General features: G+C 42.8%; 1 protein-coding gene, 1 long non-coding RNA gene and 1 pseudogene across 4 annotated transcripts in view; 1 reads left to right on the top strand and 2 right to left on the bottom strand.

Annotated features, from left to right (window-relative positions):
- Positions 1-3,563, bottom strand: part of ERICH6 (glutamate rich 6) — a 45,795-nt gene extending 42,232 nt beyond the window's left edge. The window contains exons 1-3 of one of the 3 annotated variants that reach the window (XM_025375634.1): positions 3,431-3,492; positions 3,120-3,334; positions 2,028-2,085 (exon numbers count right to left, since the gene is read on the bottom strand). In XM_025375634.1, the coding sequence (XP_025231419.1) occupies positions 2,028-2,085; positions 3,120-3,334; positions 3,431-3,492 (335 nt within the window). Of the gene's footprint in view, positions 1-2,027; positions 2,086-3,119 lie in introns of all 3 variants that reach the window. The other 2 variants (XM_025375633.1, XM_025375635.1) reach the window with 2 other exon arrangements.
- A 5-nt stretch (positions 3,564-3,568) lies between these two features.
- Positions 3,569-24,374, top strand: LOC112619699. The gene is made up of 4 exons (XR_003118280.1): positions 3,569-3,656; positions 6,844-7,087; positions 7,895-7,972; positions 24,097-24,374. It is a non-coding gene; the product is annotated as an uncharacterized LOC112619699 (long non-coding RNA).
- LOC112619698 lies at positions 24,219-25,455 on the bottom strand (annotated as a pseudogene).
- Positions 25,456-25,533: the final 78 nt, after the last annotated feature.

Below are 25,533 nucleotides of genomic sequence, written 5' to 3'. Positions count from 1 at the left end.
AAACAAACATCAAAAATCCTGAAGATACTGAAAATACAAAGGAAATGTTATTAAAGATGGAGAATCTATCGAAGAGGTTCAACAGCATCTAGGAGGAGTTCTGAAGAAAAGAAGAAAAAGGGAGGAAGTAATTATATACCAGAATGGTCTGAGGATAAGACTGGTGAGGCAGTATGGGCTACTAGGAGGCAATGAAGCAATGTCTTTAGAACTCTGAGGGAAAAATAGTTTTAAATCTCTTGTTTTTGGCAGGTTGGTTTTCTTTTGTTTTGTTTTTTTAACAAATCAAGTATGAGGGCAAAATGAAGAAATTTCAAGGCAGGCAAGAACTCAGAAATTTGACTATCCATGAGACCTACATAAAAAATTCACCCGAGGAGTTTCTCCAGCAAAAGGAAAAGGAACAAAAGAAAGAAGACAATATGGGAACCAACAAAGTGTGACTGGTGAGCCAACCCAGAAAAACGGATAGATAGAACAACGGAGAGTCAAAAACGTTTGTTATTTATTTATTTTTTGAGATGAAGTCTCACTCTGTTGCCCAAGCTGGAGTGCAATGGTGCGATCTTGGCTCACTGCAACTTCCACCTCCCGGGTTCAAGCGATTCTCCTGCCTCAGCCTCCCAAGTAGCTGGGACTACAGGCATGCGCCACCATGCCAGGCGAATTTTTGTATTTTTAGTAGAGACGGGGTTTCACTATGTTGGCCAGGCTGGTCTTGAACTCGTGACCTCGTGATCTGCCCTCCTCAGCCTCCCAAAGTGCTGGGATTACAGGAGTGAGCCGCTGCGTCCGGCAAAAATTTACTTTTTAAGGGACAAGTTTTACAGAGATAAGATTATATTTTCTTGTCCATAGATTCAATCATATTACTGGTTTGTTAACATGGAAGTGTGAGTATTGTTTATTGGTTTTCAATTTTTAGAAACAACTCCAGAGCACTTTAATTATAATTAACAAGCCCCATAATATAAGCATAATAAAGCTTGGGAAAGTAATATAACTTTATGTAAATATATATTGCATTTTAATCACATCATATAGTTTGTTGTTAATAGGGAAAAAAGAGGAGAGAAGAGAGATGGAAGGAGGAAGTGCATTAACATGTTAATTTTTCATAATCGTCAATAGATACTAAAACTGATAAATCAAGAAGTAGAGGTTTAAATACCTCAAAGTCCTAAATGTTAGAAAAACTAAAAATAATATAACTACCAAAGTGGAGAGGTGGGAATTCAATACATAAGAAACTGATAAACCAAGAAATGAAAACGTTATTTTAAATAATAATGGAAACAAAACTGAAGGTGAATGGGAGTAGGAGGAAAGAAGGGCATGGAGACTGTCACTTTTTCACCTTTGTATAGTCTGATTTTTTTTAACCATGTGCGTACCTTATCTCTACTACAAATTTAATTAAAAGGATAACTAAAAACATCTAAGTGAGACAGAACAATTCTCCTTAAACTTAAGAATTTAAAAGTTGCTTACAAAAGCAAAGTTAGGGTAACTAGTAATTCAAGATCACTGACTCAGGTTTGGTGTGAGATTTCAGTGTGTATTTACAAAGATGTTCCAGAAGGCATTTCTCTGGTATCTTCTTCTTATAGTTAAAGTGCCTGAAGGCTAATAGCAATAAAAAGAAAAAGAAGAGACGGAAGGAAAAAGGAAAGGCCATTAGTTCCACTCTCTTCCACAAAAGGTGTCCCTGGTCACTCTTGCATTTAGCCAATTAAAGCCTATATTCTAAATTCTCAAGCACTTACAATTGTACCCATGACATATAGTTATTCTTTCATGTTACACTGATAAGTGGACATGTAATCTCTAGAGCTAGGTAATAAGCTGGGGATAAGTGGGAACCTTTCTCTTCCAAAGTGTCTACCAGTGTATATTAAAAAAAAAACTTTTAAAAATAAATAAGTCATAAATGCCCTGGATTATTTTACTCTACTTCCTAACATGTTTATTCAAAAGGTAAACATTATTGGGTTCAAAAAATGTGAAATTTGAAAACATTTTCTTACCTATCTATACTCATTTCGGACATGTCTTTCCTAAATGTCTGAAATATTTTAGGGAAACCTGTTGAATGAAACATTTAAAAATCAGCTACTCCCTCTAAATCAAAAGGGCAATTCTGCCCCCTCCCAGGAACACATGGCAAGGTCTGGAGACATTTTTGATCACCGCAAGGGTGTGTGCTCCTAGCACAGACAAGGGCAGAGGACAGGCATGCTGCTAAACATCCTATAATTCACAGGACAGTCCCCAGCCCTCCCCAACAAAGAATTATCCAGACCAAAATGTCAATACTAGAGCTTGAGAAACCTACTCTAAAAGACTTCTCTGCTTCTTTTTTCAAGAAAGTGACTGGAGTGGCTTCAGTACAGGATGTTAAACACAATAGAGGGTTGTTTTTTTTTTTTTTTGCAGGACTGTTTTAGTAGTACAGCACCCTTGAGGCACTTCTCTGGAAATAATATGAGTGTGTGTGTGTGTGTGAGAGACAGAGAGAGAGAGAGAGAGAAAGAGAGGGGACGAGGGAGGGAAGGAAGTGGGAGGGGGAGAGGAGGGAGAAGGGATAGGGGAAGAGAGAGAGAGAGACAGAGACAGAGACTGAGAGAGACAGAGAGAGAGAGATGTAACGGTGTGAATGCACGCAAAAATGTTATAAAAATGAGCACTCCCATCAGCCTGGGCAACATAGTGAGACGCCAAATTAGCTGGGCGTGGTGGCGTGTGCCTGTAGTTCCAGCTACTCAGGAGGCTGCGATGGGAGGCTTGAGCCCAGGAGGTCGAGGCTGCAGCCACTGCACTCCAGCGTGGGCGACAGAGCGAGACTCTTGTCTCAAAATAAAAAAGCACTCCATACAGCAATGCCCAAGTTCAACTTTTATAGTGTTTCGCCTATATCCTAAATCGTGCATCATCACAACAGCTCAGCCAAGGGTTCAGTGCCTCTGACAAGGACGTGAGAGAGATTAGGTGTATGGAACGGTGCATGCATTTAGAAATCAGGCACGACGCGCAGGTCGACGAAGGCACGGGAGTGGGTGGACCAGGTGCCCCCTGGGGACCAGAAAGCCCTCGAAGAAGGGGTGGGTCGGGGGCGGTACTTTTATGCGAGGAGGCACTGGAGGGTGGGCTGGCGCTCGGCATTTCGGTGCTGGTCGCGCTCTGGCTGGGCACGCTCGTAGAGCTCAGGCTAGGGCTGACGATGCTGGCTAAGCGGGGGCGCACGTCTGGGAAGTCGTAGTCGTAGTCACCGATGTCCATGACCTTCCAGAGGTACTCATCGCTGAACTTCTCAGGGGCCTCCAACTCCTGCTCTTCCCCCACAAACTCCTCCTCCACCTCCTCTTCCTCCTCCTCCACCTCTTCCTCCTCCTCCTCCTCCATCTCTTCCTCCTCCTCCTCTAACTCCTCAGATTCCTTCTGGTTCTTCTTCCCCGGATGTCCGAAGCTGCTAGGCGAGCGCAAATGGGCCATGGCTGGCGGGAGGCGGGATTACAGCCAGCTCAGTGGCCGAGGCCCCTGTCGGCTCTGGCGGGCGCGCGCCTTTGTTGTGCGTTGGTCTCCCCTGGCAACTGCCTGCCCTGCGCCACCGAGCCTCCCGGATTTAAAGCGGCAGGACCCGATTAGCCGGGTAGAATGTGGGTGCCGGCGGCCGGCAGGGGTCACCGCAAGCTTCTTTCTATCCCTGCTCTCCAGCGTCCGGCGTCTCTGAAACCCCTGGCAGCCTGCGGAGAAACGATCTTTTCTTCGTCTCTCAGCTTATTTGGAGCTTTTTTTTTTTTTTTTTTTTTTTTTTGAACGGGTGGAGGAAGTGGCTTCTAGCGACGGACACACACAGTGCCATTTGATATTGCGAATGCTGGAGTCTGGTTATTGAGTAGACAGATGCTTGCTGGAGCTTCCAGTGAAACTTTATTTACAAAATCAGGCGCCAGTCCTTGGGCCCTCTTTTGCGGATATTTTTTAAATTACCTTAAATATTAATAAGCGTATTAAAATTGCCTTAAATGTTAGTTGTCTTAAATATTGTTAGATTAATATTAATTAATCTTGATTAGCGAGATTTTTAGCGTCCCATAAATTTTGCTCGTTGCTGTAATCTGGGTCTTGCTTGGCCCATCTATCCATCCTGGAGTAGAAAATCCTGAAGCATCTGGCCACCTAGATACTACCTGCGTCCTTCTGGGACTTTGTATTTACTTAAAGTTTTGTTTTTTATATATATATATTATTTTTGAGAGACAGGGTGTCACTCTGTCACCCAGGCTGGAGTGCAGTGGCGGCATCGTGGCTCACTGCAGCCCTGAACTCTTGGGCTCCAGTGATCCTTCCACCTGGGTCTCCCAAGTGGCTAGGACAACAATGTGTGCCACCACGCCTGACCAATTTTATATATTATATTATATTATATTATATTATATTATATTATATTATATTTATTTTGAGACAGAGTCTCGCTCTGTCGCCCAGGCTGGAGTGCAGTGGCGCGATCGCAGCTCACTGCAACCTCAGCCTCCCGGGTTCAAGCAATTCTCCTGCCTCAGCCTCCCGAGTAGGTGGGACTACAGACACATACCACCACACCCAGCTAATTTTTTGCATTTTCAGTAGAAATGGGGTTTCACCGTGTTAGCCAGGATGGTCTCGATCTCCTGACCTGGTAATCCGCCTGCCTCAGCCTCCCAAAGTGCTGGGATTACAGGCATGAGCCACTGCGCCTGGCCTATATTATATTTATTTTGAGACAGGGTCTTACCCTGTCGCCCAGGCTGGAGTGCAGCGGTGCTATCTCAGCTCCCCGCAACCTCTGCCTTCCGTCTTAAGCTGATCCTCCAGCCTCAGCCTCCCGAGTATCTGGGACTACTTTTTGTAGAGATGGCGTCCTGCTATGTTGCCCAGGCTGGTCTCAAATTCCTGGTCTCAAGTCCGGGGCTCAAGAGATCCTCCCAACTCGGCCTCCCAAAGTTCTTAGGATTACAGACGTGAGCTACTGTGCCTGGCTAGGGAATATTTTTGAAAGACGAGATCTTGCAGGCTAAAGGAGCAGGCAGCACAGATGAGAGGGTACATTTGAGTTGCTTTAAAAGGAAGGGCAAAATGTGGTGACCAGAAAGGAAAGTGAAAAGCTTTCCAGCAGGCTCAGGGCAGGAAAGGAGGGCCAGAACAGGGAATTATGTATACAGATATTGAGGTACAAATAAGATAAGTGGAATTTAAAAAAGAAAATAAGAAAAAGCACAATTCTTTTCTGGGCAATAGTAGCAGTTTGATGCTGGAAGCTATCTCAGAAGCTATGAAATTCAACCAGGGTCCTCAGAGAGCAGACTGGAAGTCAGGATGTGGGGATGTGACATGGGGCTGGCAGAGAGCAAGGGTGACAGTGCTTGTGCTTACTCTGAAGTGCCTGCTCTAGCTCAGTTCTGTGACTGCCCTGGCATTTTCTCAATTGTGTGGTGAATTAATTTGTTTAAGTACTCCTTGTTTAGACCCTCTATTTAAGGCCTTTTTTGAACATTTTATGGAATCTCGTTCCCTCGGATCTACTTACTACGCAAACAACAGTGTCTTATTTTCCCATGAGTTGATGCCACTCTCTTGTTTTGGCTGTTCAGAGATAATATGATGCTGGGTCAGTTTACATTTTCCCCTTCCCCGTTCCTGGTGTCTAGCTTGACTCATGAATTTGAGATTTGAGAACCAGGCACCTGCCCGGACTAACTGTGACTTTGGGGTTATTGAGCCTCAGTTTCTTGGTGTGTAGAATGGAAATATGCAGGGGCCTTTGAAAACAGTATGCTGAGAATAGATAGGGCTCAAGGACAATATCTCCAATTGAACTTTTAATGAACTCCCGTAGGCGCCAAGAAGGCGGGCAGATAAGGAAGAGCATAGAAACAAGGAACTGAGTAGACGGTTACATCTGGGAAAAGAAAGTTTGTTTTGCATTGCATTCTTTCTGCTGAGGTGGGGTTTATGGGGTATAAATAAAGTGAGGCGGAGGCTCTGAGCGCGGCCGCCATGTTCTCTGTGTGTCTTTGTCTTTTGTGTGTTCTTTCATTCTCCACCACCCCCGGCACGGACCCCAACAGAAATATCAGTACCTTTTCGCTTAATTCATGGCGCTATTTTGAGATAAAATTTAATTATTGTTTATTTTCTTCATTTTTTTTTTTTTCCTAAGATGGCATCTCAATGTGTTGCCTAGGCTGGTCTTGAACTCCTGGGCTCAAGCAATCCTCCCACCTCGGCCTCCCAAAGTGCTGGGATTACAGCTGCCTGGCCTATTTTCTTTTTGAGGATTGATTTTGTATTTTATTTTATTTTTTTAGGACCACATACCTCCGTTTAGAAAATGTTAGCTTCTAATGTATTGAATGCTTCAGAGGTATATTAGTTCGGTTTCACACTGCTATAAGGAATTGCCTGAGGCTGAATAATTTATAAAATAAACAGGTTTAATTGACTCACAGTGCCCCATAACTGTGGAGGCCTCAGGAAACTTACAATCATGGCGGAAGGTGAAGGGGAAGCAAGGCACGTCTTACTTGGTGGCAGGAGAGAGAGAGAGTATAGGAGAAACTGCCACTTTTTTTTTTTTTTTTTTTTGAGACAGAGTCTCGCTCTGTTGCCCAGGCTGGAGTGCAGTGGCACAATCTTGGCTCACTGCCAGCTTGGCCTTCTGGGTTCAGGTCATTCTCCTGCCTCAGCCTCCCGAGTAGCTGGGACTACAGGAGCCCGCCACCACACCCGGCTAATTTTTTGTCTATTTAGTAGAGATGGGGTTTCACCATGTTAGTCAGGATGGTCTCGATCTCCTGCTCTCAGGTAATCCACCCGCCTTGGCCTCTCCAAGTGCTAGGATTACAGGTGTGAGCCACCGTGCCTGGCCAGAAACTGCCACTTTTAAACCATCAGATCTCATTGAGAACTCCCTCACTATCATAAGACCGCATGAGGGAAACCACTCTTATGATCTGATCACTTCCCGCCAGGTCCTGCCCTCAACACGTGGGGATTACAATTCAAAATGAGATTTTGGTTGGGATACAGAGCCAAACCATATCAAGAGGTAATGGATTTTTAAAAAATTTCCTATCTCAAGTATATAATATTATGTAATTGTATTATATATATATAATATTGTATATTGTCATCATTTGATATTTTGTTTGCCTTTCTTTAATTTTGTTTTTAATTGGCACATCATAATTGTACATATTCATGGGATACAGTGTGATGTTTCAATACGTGGTACATTGTGTGAAAATCAAATCAGAATATTTAGCATATCCATCACCTCTTATATTTATCATTTGTATTAGTTCCTTCTCACTCTGCTAATAAAGACATACTTGAGGCTGGGTAACTTATAAAGGAAAAAGGTTTAATTTACTCACAGTTCAGCATGGCTGGAGAGGCCTCAGGAAACTTAAAATTATGGCAGAAGGGAAAGCAAACACATCCTTCTTCACATGATGGCAGGAAGGAGAAGTGCTGTGCAAAAGTGGGGAAAGCCCCTTATAAAACCATCAGATCTCGTGAGAACTCACTCACTATCATAAGAACAGCAGCATGGTGGTAACTGCCCCCGTGATTCAATTACTTCCCACAGGGTTCCTCCCACGATGCATGGGGATTATGGGAACTACAATTCAAGATGACATTTGTGTGGGGACACAGCCAAACTATATAGTCATTTCTTTGTGATGAGAACATTCAATATTCTCTCTTCTAGCTATTTTAAAATATGTAATATTGTTAACCATAGTCACTCTACTGTGCAGTAGAACTCCAGACCTTATTCCTCCTATCTAACTGTGACTTTGTACTTGTTGACCAACCTCTCTTTATTTTCTCTCTGTCCTACCCTCCCCAGCATCTGGTAACCACTGTCCTACTAAGTACTTCTGTGAGATCAACTTCTTTGGATTCCACGTATGATCAAGATCATGAGGTATTTGTCTTTCTATGCCTGGCTTATTTTACTTCACATAATGTCCTCCAGATTCATCCATGTTGTTGTGTATGACAGGATTTAATTCTTTTTTATGGCTGAATAGTATTCCATTGTATCTATATACCACTTTTTCTTTTTTTGAGACAGATTCTTGCTCTATTGTCTAGGCTAGAGTGCAGCAGTGCAATCATGGCCCACTGCAGCCTCAAATTCCTGGGTTCAAGTGAGCCTTCCACCTCAGCCTCCCCAGTAGCTAAGACTACAGGTGTGTGCCATCATGCCTGGCTAATTTTTAAATTTTCTGTAGAGACAGAGTCTTACTATTTTGCACAGGCTGGTCTTGAACTCCTGGTCTCAAGTGAGTCTCCCACCTTGGCCTCCCAAAGTTCTGGCAGTATAGATGTGAGCCACCATACTCTGGCAGATTATTATCATTATTATTATTATTTAGCTTTTGAGTTCCTCATATATTCTGATATGAACCCCTTGTCAGATGTATGATTTGCAAATATTTTCTCCTGTTCTGCAACTTGTCTCTTCACTCCGTTGATTGTTTCCTTTGATGTGCAGAAGCTTTTTAGTTTGAAATAATTCTATTTGTCTCTTTTTCTTTTTGTTGCTTGTGCTTTTGGGGTCTTATCAAAAAAATCCTTGCTCAGAACAATGTTATGAAACATTTCCCCTATGTTTTCTTCTACTAGTTTTATTGTTTCAGGTCTTACACTTAAGTCTTTAATCCATTTTGATTTGATTTTTGTATATGGTAAAATATATGGGTCTAGCTTTATTCTTCTGCATGTGGATATCCAATTTCCATCACCATGTATTGAAGAGACTGTCTTTTCTCCATTGTGCTTTCTTGGAACCTTTGTCGAAAATCAGTTGGCTCTAAGTATGTGAATTTATTTTTGTGTTCTTCATTCTGTCCCATTGGTCTGTGTGTCTGGTTTTTTGTCAGTATCATGTTGTTTTAGTTACTACAGCTTTGTAGTATATTTTGAAGTCAGGTAGTGTGATGCCTCCAGTTTTGTTCCTTTTGTTTCCTTTTCTGTTTTCCATTTTCTCTCAAAGACTGCCATGAATACCACCACTTTGAGAAAGGTAGGAAAGTGAATTTTTGTCCAGCTTAAACAACTTATTTGCATATAGAATATTTTGAATGGGCTATAGATAGCTCCCTAGCACATCCATGAAGAAAGTACAGTATCTCTTCAGAATACCTTAATTAAGCATTGTTCTGATTCATGGTAGAAGAACAACTTGAAAGAACTGTAGCTTTGATGATGGCTAATTAAGAATGTTCCTAAAGCTGGGCGCGATGGCTCATCCCTGTAATCCTAGCACTTTGGGAGGCCAAGGTGGGAGGATTGCTTGAGCCCAGGGGGTTGAGGCTGCAGTGAGCTGTAATTGCACCCCTGCACTTCAGCCTGGGCAACAGAAAAAAAAAAGTGCCTGGTTGCATTAGCTATGAGGGGCATCTTTCTAAACATCACATTCTCTTCTCCCGACAAGCTCTTTTCAGAAGATGATTTCTGAATGCCCATTTCTGCCTCTTAATTAGCAGTGGCATCCACTTTATCCTTGCTCTTAATATTTTGTTATTGTTGTTACTATTCATGTAGTCTTGTTTCCTTAAATACCTGGTTATTTTTTATCCTATGCCAGATGTTATTTGAAAAAAAAAATGGTGGACAAATTTGAGGTTCAGGATTAAGTTCCTCTGGAAGGAATTATATTCGCTTTAGGAAGGCACCTAAGAGGCCTCATAATTCAGGATCATCTTAATCCAATTTCAGTGATTACAATGATTCAAAACTAGATTGTGTCCCTGCAAGGATATTCTATTTCTACTTCACCCTTATGCTTAAAATATGCTTAAAATGCAGCCCTTCAGGCCCCAGTCTCAGGTGGGGAGTTACCAGCACCTCTCTTCTACCCTTGGTTGGCTTTGACTCTCATTTTTCCATTTTCTTAGCCAGTCAAGACCATTATAAATCTTACTCAGACTCTCAGTTACCTGTTCTAGAATTGGCAAATGCTTCAGGGGAAAAAGCAAGCCCAAAGACACCTCTCCAGATTCTCCTCTTCTTCATTATCTTAGCCTAGTTATTTTAAAGTGCCTTGCTAGTTCTTCTGTGCCTTTATGAGTTTTCAACAAATACATTTGTCTGGCTTTTGTAGATGTCCTCAGTGGGAAAATTACATAGCTCATCATTACCGGAATAGAAGTACTTTATGGAAAGTGGCAACTGTCTTTGGTGGGGAAATATATAAAAGGTGATACTGTGGTCTGAATGTGCTCCAGAGTTCATGTGTTGAAACTTAATCATCAGTGTGAGAGTATTAAGAGGTGGAGGCCTTTAGGGAGTGAGTCAGCCATGAGGGCAGAGCCCTCATGAATGGGATTAATTACCTTACAAAAGGGCTTGAGAGAACTTGCATCTCTTTTATACATCCTCCATGTAAGGACACAGTGTTTGTCACTCCTGGACACAGCAACAAGGCACCATCTTGGTAGCCGAGAGACCAGGCCCTCATCAGGCACTAAACCTGGTGGCACCTTGGTCTTGGACTTCCCAGTCCTCAGAACTGTGAAAAGTTTCTGTTGTTTATAAATTACCCAGTCTGAGGTATTTTGTTTTCGAAGTACAAATGGACTAAGATAGGTAGGTTTATGGGAATGAAATCTCAACCTTAGGAAAGGATATGGGGTTGAAGTTCTAGGAAGGAAGCTTCGTCTTCTAAAGAAGATATAGGGTAGGTTGTGTAACAAAGAAAAATATGTTAGTTCCAACAAGATTGCAGTGCATTGATTTCTCTCCCATAGTAGTCCAGAAGAAGATAGTTTAGGTTATTGGGGCAGCTCTGATCTACAAGCATCCAGGGACTTAGGTTTCATCTATCTTGTTGCACCACCATCTCCTAAGATGAGGTCCTCACCCTCACACTAGATACCATATCAATATTCCGGTTGGGAAGGAAAGAGGAAGAAGAAGGCAGCCAGATTTTTGCTTGCTTGCTTGTTTATTTTAAAGAATATAATCTGGAAGTTGAATGCATCACTTCCATCCACACATTATTGGTCCAAACCAATTATTTGTACAGCCATAGCTAGAGGCCAGAGAGGATTGGATGCATCACTTCCTGCTGGGAAACTGTAAGACTTGCTAAAAGTTGTGACAGCATGTAGAGATGGCCAGTGATTGTAATGTAGGAAGAAGAGTAGCATAGACCCTGGGGAACAATTAGCAGTCTCCATCATGGACCCTGGTTAAGAGAGGTAGAGAATTACATCTAATTCCCACAGTGGGCTAATAGGACAAGCCCAGCCAGGAGAGATACCAATATGGCTTCATACATGAGGAGGGACACCTGATACTTCTGTGTGTTAAGGGAGGGGGAATTCAAGTGGTGGTTGTCAAACTAGAGCATGCATCAGAATTATGTGGAAGGCTTATTAAAATATAGATTGCTGGCTAGGCATGGTGGCTCATGCCTGTAATCCCAGCACTTTGGGAGGCTGGGGCAGGTGGATTGCCTGAGCTCAGAGTTTGCGATCAACCTGGGCAACACGGTGAAACCCCGTATCTACTAAAATTAAAAAAAAAAATGAGCTGAGCGTGGCAGCGTGCACTTGTAGTTCTAGCTACTTGGAAGGCTGAGGCAGAAGAATTACTTTAACTTGGGAGGCGGAGGTTGCACTAAGCTGAGATTGCGCCACTGCATTCCAGCCTAGGTGACAGAGCGAGACTCCATCACACACACCCCCCCACACACACACAAAACGATTGCTGGCAAGATGGCTGAATAGGAACAACTCCAGTCTGCAGCTCCAAGGGAGATCGATGCAGAAGGTGGGTGATTTCTGCATTTCCAACTGAGATATCTAGTTCATCTCATTGGGACTGGTTAGACAATGGGTGCAGCCCACAGAGGGCGAGCTGAAGCAGGGTGGGGTGTTGCCTCACCTGAGAAGTATAAGGGATTGGGGAACTCCCTTCCCTAGCCAAGGGAAGCCCTGAGGGACTGTGCCGTGAGGAATGGTGCACTGGCCTAGATACTATGCTTTTCCCATGATCTTCGCAACCCGCACAGCAGGAGATTCCCTCTGGTGCCTAGGCCATCAGGGCCCTGGGTTTCAAGCATAAAACTAGGTGGTCATTGGGGTAGACACTGAGCTAGCTGCAGGAGTTTTTTTTTTCGTACCCCAGTGGCACCTGGAATGCCAGCAAGAGAGAACCATTCACTGCCCTGGAAAGGGGGCTGAAGCCAGGGAGCCAAGTGGACTAGCTCAGCAGATCCCACCCCCACAGAGCCCAGCAAGCTAAGATCCACTGGCTTGAAATTCTTGCTGCCAGCACAACAATCTGAAGTCAACCTGGGATGCTCGAGCTTGGTGGGGGGAAGGGCGTCCACCATTACTGAGGCTTGAGTAGGTAGTTTTCCCCTCACAGTGTAAACAAAGCCACCAGGAAGTTTGGACTGGGTGGAACCCACCACAGCTCTGCAAATCCACGCTGTAGCCAGACTGCCTCTCTAGATTCCTGCTCTCTGGGCAGGGCATCCCTGAAAAAAAGGCAGCAGCCCCAGTCGGGCTTATAGATAAAATCCCCATCTCCCTGGGACAGAACAACTGGGGGAAGGGGCAGCTGTGGGTGGAGCTTCAGTGACTTAAACGTTCCAGCCTGCCGACTCTGAAGAGAGCAGCTGATCTTCCAGCACAGTGTTCGAGCTCTGCTAAGGGTCAGACTGCCTTCTCAAGTGGTTCCTTGACCCCTGTGTCTCCTGACTGGGAGACACCTCCCATCAGGGGCTGACAGACACCTCATACAAGAGAGCTCCGGCTGGCATCTGGCAGGTGCCCCTCTGGGATGAAGCTTCCAGAGAAAGGAATAGGCAGCAGTCTTTGCTGTTCTGCAGCCTCCGCTGGTGATACCCAGGCAAACAGGGTCTGGAGTGGATCTCCAGCAAACTCCAGCAGACCTGCAGCAGAGGGGCCTGACTGTTAGAAGGAAAACTAACAAACAGAAAGGAATAGCATCAACATCAACAAAAAGGATGTCCACTCAGGGACCCCATCCAAAGGTCACCAACATCAAAGACCAAAGGTTGATAAATCCATGAAGATGCGGAGAAACCAGTGCAAAAAGGCTGAAAATTCCAAAACCCAGAATGCCTCTTCTCCTCCAAGGGATCACGACTCCTTGCCAGCATGGGAACAAAACTGGACGGAGAATGAGTTTGATGAACTGACAGAAGTAAGCTTCAGAGGGTGGGTAATAACAAACTCCTCCGAGCTAAAGGAGCATGTTCCAACCCAATGCAAGGAAGCTAAGAACCTTGAAAAAAGGTTAGAGGAATTGCTAACTAGAATAACGAGTTTAGAGAAGAACATAAATGACCTGATGGAGCTGAAAAACACAGCACGAGAACTTCATGAAACCTACATAAGTATCAACAGCCAAATTGATCAAACGGAAGAAAGGATATCAGAGACTGAAGATCAACTTAGTGAAATCAAGTGAGAAAACAAGATTGGAGAAAAAAGAATGAAAAGGAATATGGGACTATGAAATCCAAGAATTATGGGACTGTGTGAAAAGACCAAATCTACATTGATTGATGTACCTGAAAGTGACGGGGAGAATGGAACCAAGTTGGAAAATACTCTTCAGAATATTATCCAGGAGAACTTCCCCAACCTAGCAAGACGGCCAACATTCAAATTCAGGAAATACAGAGAACACCACAAAGATGCTCCTCGAGAAGAGCAACTGCAAGACACATAATCGTCAGATTCACCAAGGTTGAAATGAAGGAAAAAATGTTAAGGGTAGCCAGAAGGAAAGGTCAGGTTACCCACAAAGGGAAGCCCATAAGACTAACAGCAGATCTCTGCAGAAATCCTACAAGCCAGAAGAGCAGGGGCCAATATTCGACATGCTTAAAGAAAAGAATTCTTAAAGAAAAGAATTTTCAACCCAGAATTTCACATCCAGCCAAACTAAACTTCATAAGTGAAGGAGAAATAAAATCCTTTACAGACAAGCAAATGCTGATTTTGTCACAACCAGACCTGCCTTACAAGAGCTCCTGAAGGAAGCACTAAACATGGAAGGAACACCCAGTACCAGCCACTGCAAAAACATACCAAGTAAAGACCATCAACACTATGAAGAAACTGCATCAACTAACGGCAAAATAACCAGCTAGCATCATAATGACAGGATCAAATTCACACATAACATATTAACTTAAATATAAATGGGCTAAATGCCGCAATTAAAAGACACAGACTGGCAAATTGGATAAAGAGTCAAGACCCATCAGTGTGCTGCATTGAGGAGACCCATCTCATGTGCAAAGATACACATAGACTCAAAATAAAGGGATGGAGGAATATTTGCCAAGCACATGGAAAGCAAAAAAAAGCAAGGGTTGCAATCCTAGTCTCAGATAAAACACTCTTTAAACCCACAAAGATCAAAAGAGACAAGGACATTAAATAATGGTAAAGGGATCAATGCAACAAGAAGAGCTAACTATCCCAAATATATATGCAGCCAATACAGGAGCACCCAGATTCATAAAGCAAGTTCTTAGAGACCTACAAAGAGACTTAGACTCCCACACAATAAAAATGGGAGACTTTAACACCCCACTGTCAATATTAGATCAACGAGACAGAAAATTAACAAGGATATTCAAGACTTGAACACAGCTCTGGACTAAATGGACCTAAGAGACATCTACAGAACTCACCACTCCAAATCAACAGAATATACATTCTTCTCAGTACCACATCACACTTATTCTAAAATTGACCACATAATTGGAAGTAAAACACTCCTTAGCAAATGTAAAAGAATAGAAATTATAACAAACAGTCTCTCAGACCACAGTGCAATAAAATTAGAACTCAGGATTAAGAAACTCACTAAAAATTGCACAACTACATGAAAACTGAACAACCTGCTCCTGAATGACTACTGGGTAAATAATGAAGTTAAGGCAGAAATAAATAAGTTATTTGAAACCAATGAGAACAAAGACACAATGTACTATAATCTCTGGGACACATTTAAAGTAGTGTTTAGAGGGAAATTTGTAGCACTAAATGCCCACAAGAGAAAGCATAAAAGATCTAAAATCGACACTGTAACATCACAATTAAAAGAACCAGAGAAGCAAGAGTAAACAAATTCAAAAGCTAGTGTAAGACAAGAAATAGCTAAGATCATAGCAGAACTGAAGGAGATAGAGACATGAAAAACCCTTCAAAAAATCAATGAATCCAGGAGCTGGTTTTTTAAAAAGATCAACAAAATAGATAGACAACTAGTCAGACTAAGAAAGAAGAAAAGAGAGAAGAATCAAATAGATGCAATAAATGATAAAGAGGATATCACCACTAATCCCACAGAAATACAAAATACAAATATCACCACTGATCCCACCACTGATCCCATGAGAGAATACTATAAACACCTCTATGCAAATAAACTAGAAAATCTAGAAGAAATGACCAGGTGCGGTGGCTCACGCCTGTAATCCCAGCACTTCGGGAGGCCGAGGCGGGTGGATCATAAGGTCAGGAGATTGAGACCATCCTGACTAACATGGTGAAACCCCGTCTCTACTAAAAATGCAAAAAATTAGCTGGGTGTAGCAGAAGGTGCCTGTAGTCCCAGCTGCTCGGGAGGCTGAGGCAGGAGAATGGCGTGAACCTGGGAGGCAGAGCTTGCAGTGAGCCGAGATCGCACCATTACACTCCAGCCTGGGCAACAGAGCAAGACTCTGTCTCAAAAAAAAAAAAAAAAAAAAAATCTAGAAGAAATGGATAAATTCCTGGACACATACACCCTCCCAGGTCTAAAACAGGAAGAAGTAGAATCCCTGAATAGACCAATAACAAGTTCTGAAATTGAGGCAGTAATTAATAGCCTACCAACCAAAAAAAGTCCAGGACTAGACGGATTCACAGCCAGATTCTACCAGAGGTACACAAAGGAGCTGGTACCATTCTTTCTGAAACTATTTCAAACAATAGAAAAAGAGGGAATCCTCCCTAACTCATTTTATTAGGCCAGGATCATCCTGATACCAAAACCTGGCAGAGACACAACAAAAAAAGAAAATTTCAGACCAATATCCCTGATAAACATCGATGCGAAAATCCTCAATAAAATATTGGCAAACTGGATCCAGCAACACATCAAAAAGCTTAGTCACTATGACCAAGTCGGCTTCATCCCTGGGATGCAAGACTGGTTTAACATACACAAATCAATAAATGTAATCCATCACATAAACAGAACCAACGACAAAACCACATGATTATCTCAATAGATGCAGAAAAGACCTTCGACAAAATTCAACAGCCCTTCACGCTGAAAACTCTGAATAAACTAGGTATTGATGGAACGTATCTCAAAATAATAAGAGCTATTTATGACAAACCCACAGCCAATATCATACTGAATGGGGAAAAACTGAAAGCATTCCCTTTGAAAACTGGCACAAGACAAGGATGTCCTCTCTCACCACTCCTATTCAACATAGTGTTGGAAGTTCTGGCCAGGGCAATCAGGCAAGAGAAAGAAATCAAGGGTATTCAAATAGGAAGAAAGGAAGTCAAGTTGTCTTTGTTTGCAGATGACATGATTGTATATTTAGAAAACCCCATTGTTAGAATGGTGATCATTAAAAAGTCAAGAAACAACAGATGCTGGAGAGGATGTGGAGAACTAAGAATGCTTTTACACTGTTGGTGGGAGTGTAAATAAGTTCAACCATTGTGGAAGACAGTGTGACAATTCCTCAAGAATCTAGAACCAGAAATACCATCTGACCTAGCAATCCCATTACTAGGTATATACCCAAAGGATTATAAATCATTCTACTATAATGACACATGCCCACGTATGTTTATTTCAGCACTGTTCACAATGGCAAAGACTTAGAACCAACCCAAATGATCATCAGTGATAGACTAGATAAAGAAAATGTGGCACATATACACCATGGAATACTATGCAGCCATAAAAAGGGCTGAGTGCATCTCCTTTGCAGGGACATGGATGAAGCTGGAAACCATCATTCTCAGCAAACTAACACAAGAACAGAAAACCAAACACTGCATGTTCTCACTCATAAGTGGGAGTTGAACAATGAGAAAACATGGACACAGGGAGGGAAACATCACACACCAGGGCCTTTTGGGGAGTGGGGGGCTAGGGGAGGGATAGCATTAGGAGAAATACCTAATGTAGATGATGGGTTGATGGGTGCAGCAAACCACCATGGCATGTGTATACCTATGTAACAAACGTACAAGTTCTGCACATGTATCCCAGAACTTAAAGTGTAAATACACACACACACACACACACATAGATAGATAGATAGATGGATAGATAGATAGATAGATAGATAGATAGATAGATAGATAGACAGACAGACAGATAGATAGATTGCTGAGTGTCATGCCCTGGACTTTTTTTTTTTTTTTTTTTTTTTTTTTTTTTTTTTTTGAGAGATTGGGTCTTCCTATGTTGTTGCCCAGGTTAACCTCAAACTCTTGGCCTCAAGTGATTCTCTTGCCGTGGCCTTCAATGTGCTGGATTACAAGTGTGAGTCACCGGCACCTGGGCTCCTCTGGATTTTTGATTTGGTAGGTCTGGGACAGATCTGGGAATTTTTTTTTTTTTTTTTGTGATGGAGTCTCATTCTGTCGCCCAAGCTGGAGTGCAGTGGCCCAATCTCAGTTCACTGCAAGCTCCGCCTCCCGGGTTCACGCCATTCTTCTGCCTCAGCCTCGCGAGTAGCTGGGACTACAGGCGCCCGCCACCATGCCTGGCTAATTTTTTTTTTGTTTTGTTTTGTATTTTTAGTAGACACGGGGTTTCACCATGTTAACCAGGATGGTCTCGATCTCCTGACCTCGTGATCCGCCCGCCTCAGCCTCCCAAAGTGTTGGCATTACAGGCTTGAGCCACTGCGCCCAGCCTAGAATTTTTATTTCTAACAATTTTCCAAATGATGCTGATGCAGCTGCTTCAGGGATGAAACTTTAAGAACACCGCATCTTGTGCTCAATTAGCTTGTATTGGATTTGCTTCTACGAGTTGATGAAAAGGAATATGTATAACAATAATATAATCGAACTCGACATTTTCAGCTGCGGGATTCTAGAATCCTTCACCATTGTATTATTGAGGGGATCATTGAAGTCTAGGTAAACTCCTTAACATGGATGAACATAATCACTTCACTTTTTGATTTCTTAATACCTGCTTTCTTTCTCCCTTGTTAATCCCAGTAGAATATCCTGGAAAGCCAGTTAAAGCTCCTCACTTGTAGAATCACTGATTAGCAGATTTCAGTGTGTGCTTACTTCAGAAAGACGTGTGCAGCATATTATTTTTGTAGCTTTTAATTCATACTTTAATGAGAATTTTATGAATATAGGTAGGTCTTGGTTCTTCAGTACAAGATAGGGCATGATTTGTTTAATTGATTCCCTTATTGATTGATTGATTGATTGATTTTTTTGAGATGGAGTCTTGCTCTGTCACCCAGCTTGAGGTGCAGTGGTGCAATCTCTGCTCACTGCAAGCTCCGCCTCCCGGGTTCACGCCATTCTCCTGCCTCAGCCTCCCGAGTAGCTGAGACTACAGACGCCTGCCTCCACGCCCGGCTAATTTTTTTGTATATTTAGTAGAGACGCGGTTTCACCGTGTTAGCCAGGATGGTCTCAATCTCCCGACCTAGTGATCCACCCGCCCCAGCCTTCCAAAGTGCTGAGATTACAGGCGTGAGCCACCACTCCCAGCCCCCTTTTTTAATTTTAAGAGATTGAATTTTTTAAGTAACTGAATTCCCATATTAGCTACAGAATGGAATTAAAAACAAGGACAGATCAATTTGAAAATGATTATGTCAGACCAGGCTCGGTGGCTCATGCCTGTAATCCCAGCACTTTGGGAGGCCGATTTGGGTGGATCAGCTGATGTTGGGAGTTGGAGACCAGCCTGACCAGCATGGAGAAACCCCATCTCTACAAAAAATACAAAATTAGCCAGGCGTGATGGTGCATTTCTGTAGTCCCAGCTACGTGGGAAGTGGAGGCTTGAACCCGATTTGCTTGAACCGGAAAGGCAGAGGTTGCAGTGAGCCAAGATCTTGCCATTGCACTCCAGTCTGGGCAACAAGAGCGAAACTCCATCTCAGAAAAATAAAAATTAAAAAAAAAAATTATGCCTTCCGGGGAAATTACTAAAATGGATAGAATCTATAGGTTTCATTTTTGATGACTGGCATCTGCAACTTAGCTGAGGTTGGGTCGTTTTATTTCCAATTTCGGTTGCATTTAGCAGGCAAGGGGGAGAGGTGATCCTTTACTCCTTGTTATCGAAATCGTTCCGAAGTGGGATAGTAGAGGACAGAACTGGAAAAACAGGAAGGAGCCCAAGTGTGAAGGAAACAAAAAAGGTGGCACTAACAGGGACAGAAGCAAGGCCCAGGGCGTCATGTCCCAAGCAGCAGGTGGCTAGTCCTGTGCTGTTCTTTTCTTAAGCATAGAGAATCCAATCTGGTGGAAACGAGTTGGAGATGCAGTTTCAAGAGAAAACTTGCCGAGTGTCTTGATGTTAGATACTGAGGCAGATCACTACAATCATTATATCAAAAGTTCAGGCAAGGAATCTGAATAGATAGAAAAGCCAAGAGACCTAGACAGGAGGTCAGGTGGGACTGTAGCCACCACCCAATACTGTCCCTGAAGCATTCAGGGAATTGGATCTCACTTGAGGAGAAGTAACTGTCAGTTCAAACTCTACTAGTTTTGTGGGGAAGCACATTATAGAGAGGGGCAGGGTGGCTTCTGGGCAGTTAGATGCTGTTTCAAACAAGTAGGTGACACTGCCTGGACTAAAAAAGTGACTCTTTCTGGTGCTGAAGTCTTTGGGGCACCCAGGCTGAGTCAGAAAGGCCCTACCCTTAAAGCTACCCATCCAGAACACCCTGATGAAATGGAAGACCTCAAATCCCAGGAAGACTTGAGAGGCTTTTCCTCTAAAAAGTGGTGCACTGATTGATTGATTGATTGAAATAGGGTCTCACTCTGTCACCCAGGCTGGAGTACAGTGGCATAATCATAGCTCATTGCAGCCTTGACATCCTCAGTTTAAGTGATCTTCCTGCCTCCCAAGTAAGTGGGATCACAGGTGTGCGCCACCACACCTGGCTAATTTTTTTAATTTAAAAAAGTTTTTGTAGAGACGAGGTCTCACTATGTTGCCCAGGTTGATCTTGAACTCCTGAGCTCAGGTGATCCTTCTGCCTCAGCCTCCCAAAGTACTAGGATTACAGGCATGAACCACTGCACCCGTTTGTTTGGGCCAACTTTTCCCATTTGGAATGGGTGTATTTACCCAATGCTTGTACCCCCATTGTATTTAGGAAGTAACTAACTTGCTTTTGATTTTACAGGCTCTTAGGTGCTCTTAGGTGCGTTGTCTCAGATGAGACTTTGGACTGTGGACTTTTGAGTTAATGCTGAAATGAGTTGACTTTGAGGGACCATTGGGAAGGCTTGGTTGGTTTTGAAATGTGAGGACATGAGATTTGGAAGGGGCTAGGGGTGGAATGATATGGTTTGACTGTGTCCCCACCCAAATCTCACCTCGAATTGTAATAATCCCCACACATCAAAGGTGGGACCAGGTAGAGATAATTAAATCATGGAGGTCATTTCCCTCATACTGTTCTCATGACAATGAATAAGTCTCATGATATCTGATGGTTTTATAAATGGGAGTTGCCCTGCACATGCTCTCTTGCCTGCTGCCATGTAAGACATGCCTTTGCTCCTCCTTTGTCTTCCACCATGAATGTGAGGCCTCCCCAGCCATGTGGAGCTGTGAGTCCATTAAGCTTTTTTTTCTTTATAAACTACCTAGTCTCAGGTAGGTCTTTATTATAGCATGAGAACAGACTAATACACTGCTATAACAAATTACCGTAGACTGGATGGCTTATAAACAATGGAAATTTATTTCTCACAATTCTGGAGGCTGTGGGAAATAAATCAGGGTGCCAGCATGGTCAGGTTCTGGGGAGGGCCCTCTTGCAGGTTGCAGGTTGCTTTCTTCCTATTTTATCTCACATGAAGCAAAGACAGTGAGAAAGCTCTCTGGGGTTCCTTTTGTAAGGACACTAATCCCATTCATGAGGACTCTACCCTCATGACCTAATTACCTCCTGAAGACCTTACCTCCTAATACTATCATAGTGGGGGTTAGGATTTCAACATATGAATTTTGGGAGGACACAGACATTTAGTCCATTGCAAACCCCTTTGAGTCAGTAACTGTCCAGTTGTGAGAAATTAAAAGAGAACAATCATGTGTCTCTAGGGGCAAAACTCAGGTGAGAGGGGAAATTTGGTGTGGCTCTGGAATCCTACATCAGCAAAGTGGCTCCATCTATACCTCAGCCCTTTCTATTCATTCTTATTTAACTTTATAACAGTAGTTCATTTTATTTTTTTCATTTTACAGATGAGGAAACAGAGTCAGAGAGAGGCCAAATACCCTGCCCTAAGTCCCACAGGCAGCAGGCGAAGCTAGAATTGAACCCAAGTGGTCTAGCTCCAGCAGCTGAGCTGTTTGTCACTGAGCTATGCCGTCTCTCTGTATCTTCATCCTCCTGTCCTTACCAGTAGAGTGGATCCTTCTTGTCTACATTTAAACACGCCTCATCTTGCCATCTTAAATGCAGCCCTCCCTTGACCAGATATCTGCCTGCTGCTACTTCCCCCTCTCTGCCTTTTACCGACACAGATTTGAAGGAGCTGACCACTTGTATTATCTGTTTCCTTACCTCTCCCACAGTGCTCACCTCACTCCAGGCTGATTTCACCTCCCACCATTCAGCCACATCCACTGCTGCTAAGGTCACCATAGCATCTCTGGTGCTGAATCCGATGGAGATTTTTTGGTCATCATGTTGTACATCTCCTCTTGGCAGTTTCCAGTATTGTGATTTCCTGTCTCCTTGAGACTGTCTCATCTCTTAGCTTGGCTAACTCTCAGTTTTCATCCTACCTCTTTAGTCTTCCTCCTTAACTCTGCTGCTTGGCTAATATTCTTCTATGAAACCTTTACATATTGCAGTGACTCATGCCTCATCCCTGATCTCCCTTCTCTTCTAAATCTACCCCTTTTCCCTAAATAAGCTTATCTCCACCCATGACCACATTTACCATGTACACCCTGAGGATCCAAGTGTGTACCTCTAGATGACATCAGGACCCTTTGGTATAAGTTTCAGAGCCTCTGCTACTTGTCTTTTACAGAGCTTTTTATGCATGTGATTATTTAATTATGTAAATAGTTGTCTAAGGCCAGCCCATCTGATAGAATGTTAAGCTCCATGTGGGCAGAGGCTGCCCCAGTGTGGCTGTCTGCCCTGCTCCCAGCACCCAGCACCATCTCTTGCCTCTAAGCGGGGCTCAAATAAATGAATTAATGACTTACCATCTTCAGAATGTTCAACCCCATCTCTTTTATTGTTTGTTACATACAATTTTATCTGAGATGTTTAGAATGCTAACAAAAGAAAAAATAGTTTATGCTAATGTGGTCTGTGTGACTACTGTATTACCAGTATCAAAAATAAGTGAGTTTTTTGGATATTTCTTTATATTACGTTAAGTTCTGGGATACATGTCTGCACACCGTGCAGGTTTGTTACATACGTATACATGTGCCATGGTGGTTTGCTGCACCTATCAACCCATCATCTAGGTTTTAAGCCCCACATCTATTAGGTATTTGTCCCAATGCTCTCCCTCCCCTTGCCCCCCATCCCCTGACAGGCCCCAGTGTGTGATGTTCCCCTCACTGTATTCATGTGTTCTCATTATTCAATTCCCACTTATGAGTCAGAACATGTGGTGTTTTGTTTTCTGTTCCTGTGTTAGTTTGCTGAGAATGATGGCTTCCAGCTTCATTCATGTCCCTGCTAAAAAGAAGTGATTTTACACAAAAAGATGCTCAACATTGTTAGCCATCAGGGATATGCAAAACAAAACCACAATGAAGTACTACTTCACACTCACTAAGATGGCTATAGCTAAAAAGACAGTAACAAGTATTGGGAAGAATGCAGAGAAACTGGAACTCTCATACCCTATTGGAGGAAATGGAAAATGGTGCATCTGCTTTGGGAAGACAGTCTGGAAGTTCCTCAATATGTTAAACATGGAGTTGCCTTATGACCCAGCAATTCCACTTCAGTTCCACCAAAGAGAAATGAAGACATAGGTCCGCACACAAACTTGTACACATATGTTTGTATCAGCATTATTTGTAATAGTTAAAAAGTAGAAACAATCCAAGCATTCAGCCACTGATAAATGGATAATTAAAATGTAGTGTGTCCTTACAATGGAATATTACTTAGTGATAAAAATAAGTGAATTATATATGCTACAACATGGATGAATCTTGAAAGCATTACGTTAAAGGAAAGCAGCCAGTCACAAAGGACCGTGTATATATTGTGTGATTCTATTTGTATGAAATATAGAATAGGCAAAACAGGCAAATCTGTAAAGAAAGTAGAGTCATGATTTTCTAGAATCAGTGGAGTTTGGGGAAATGGGGGGTGACTGCTGATGGGCATGTGGTTTCTTTTGGGGTGATGAACACGATCTAGAATTCATTGTGCTGTTCTTACACGTCTCTGTGAACATACTAAACACCACTGAATGGTACACTTCAAGTGGGTGAATTGTATGGTATGTGAACTATATCTCAAAAAAGTTGTTTTTTGAAAAGGAAAGGAAATGGTTTACTTTTGAGGGTAAATTGAAAGCTCCCCACCCAGATATTATTAACTACAGTTAATATAACAGCAGTACAGAGCACTGACCCTGCCATCTGCGTGTATCTTCATTCTGATATTCCTCTATCCATCATGTATCCCTTGATTTTGCTCCTTTTTTTTTTAACTGATAGAGTTGATAATTTTATTTTCACATTTCACAATACAAATGAAAACTGCACTTTTTCTGGTCCCACTTCTCCCCTCCAATACTATTCTCTTTTTGATAGGAAGGAGGCGCAAGTCTTCTTTGTCATGCTGTTAAGAAAACACCCAGAGTCACAGCACCATGATCTCCCAGTGAAGCAGAACAAGTAATATAAAACTGATCTAAAGAGGCTTGCCTCTATTCTTATCTGTCTGGTCAAGTCATTTGGGGCCAAGTGGGCACCATTGTGGGAGGGTGGGAGGACTCATCACTGGCGGCCCAGGCATCATTGACATGTGGCCTCCTGTATTAGTGTGTTCTCATGCTGCAGATAAACACATACTTGAGACTGGATAATTTACAAAGGAAAAAGGTTTAATGGACTCACAGTTTCATATGGCTAAGGAGGCCTCATAATCATGGTGGAAGACAAAGGAAGAGCAAAGGCATGTCTTACATGGCAGCAGGCAAGAGAGCGTGTGTGGGGGAACTCCCCTTTACAAAACTGTCAGATCTTGTGAGACTTATTCACTATCACGAGAACAGCCTGAGAAAAACCCACCCCCCATGATTCAATTACCTCCCACCGGGTCCCTCCCACCTCATGTGAAGATTATTACAACTCGAGGTGAGATCTGAGTGGGGACACAGAACCATATCACCTCCCATGGGCAGCCTCATTCCAGGAGCACATCTCATTGGCATCATCCAGGAGGAGGGGGGCCCATCATTGGCATCATGGGAGGGCCTCCCTGACGGGCTGCTGGCATCATACCTGGTGAAGAACAGAAAGAGCCCGGGTGGGAGAGGTTGGATCATCGCCCCTGGAGGAAGAGGAGCAGAGAACAGAGTCGGAGGTGTTCTTCCTTGTTGAGATGCAGTCTTTGTTCTGTCAGCCAGGCTCCGAGCCTGCTGTTCCATCCATTTCTGGTAGTAGTCTTTCACATTCTCTTTGTGTTTCCTCCCACTGCAATGGTAGGTTCCCACAGATGGACAGGCATGGGTGAGGTATGTATTGCAGAAGTCACAACAAAACTTAGGCATGTTGCGCTGTAGCCCATTAATCACTCTGTTCCCTGATTTTGCTTTGTTTTGATGTGACATTGAAGCACTGCACATGCACAGAGCAGTTGATAGTTCTCCCCTCTTTGGATTGTTGGATGAAATTTTTTAGAATTTTATTTTTTATTGATACATAATAGATATACATATTTTGGGGGTACATGTGATAATTTAATACATTTATATAACTTGTTAAGAACAAAGCAGTGTAATTGGGACAGCCACCACCTTAAATACTTGTCCTTCCTTTTTGCTGGAAGCATTTGAATTATGCTCTTAGCTATTTTGAAATATACAATAGGCTATTCTAAACTATAATCACCCTACTGATCTATGAAACACTACGTCTTATTTCTTCTATTGGGTTAAATGATTTAATGTCTGCAATGCCCTTAGCATTGTGCCTGGCACATGGTAAATAAATATTAGCTGTTGTTTTTCCGACCCAAAACAAGAA

Source organism: Theropithecus gelada, chromosome 2 (assembly GCF_003255815.1).
Source record: "Theropithecus gelada isolate Dixy chromosome 2, Tgel_1.0, whole genome shotgun sequence".
NCBI lineage: Eukaryota > Metazoa > Chordata > Mammalia > Primates > Cercopithecidae > Theropithecus > Theropithecus gelada.
This window is presented reverse-complemented; position numbering and strand designations above follow the sequence as displayed.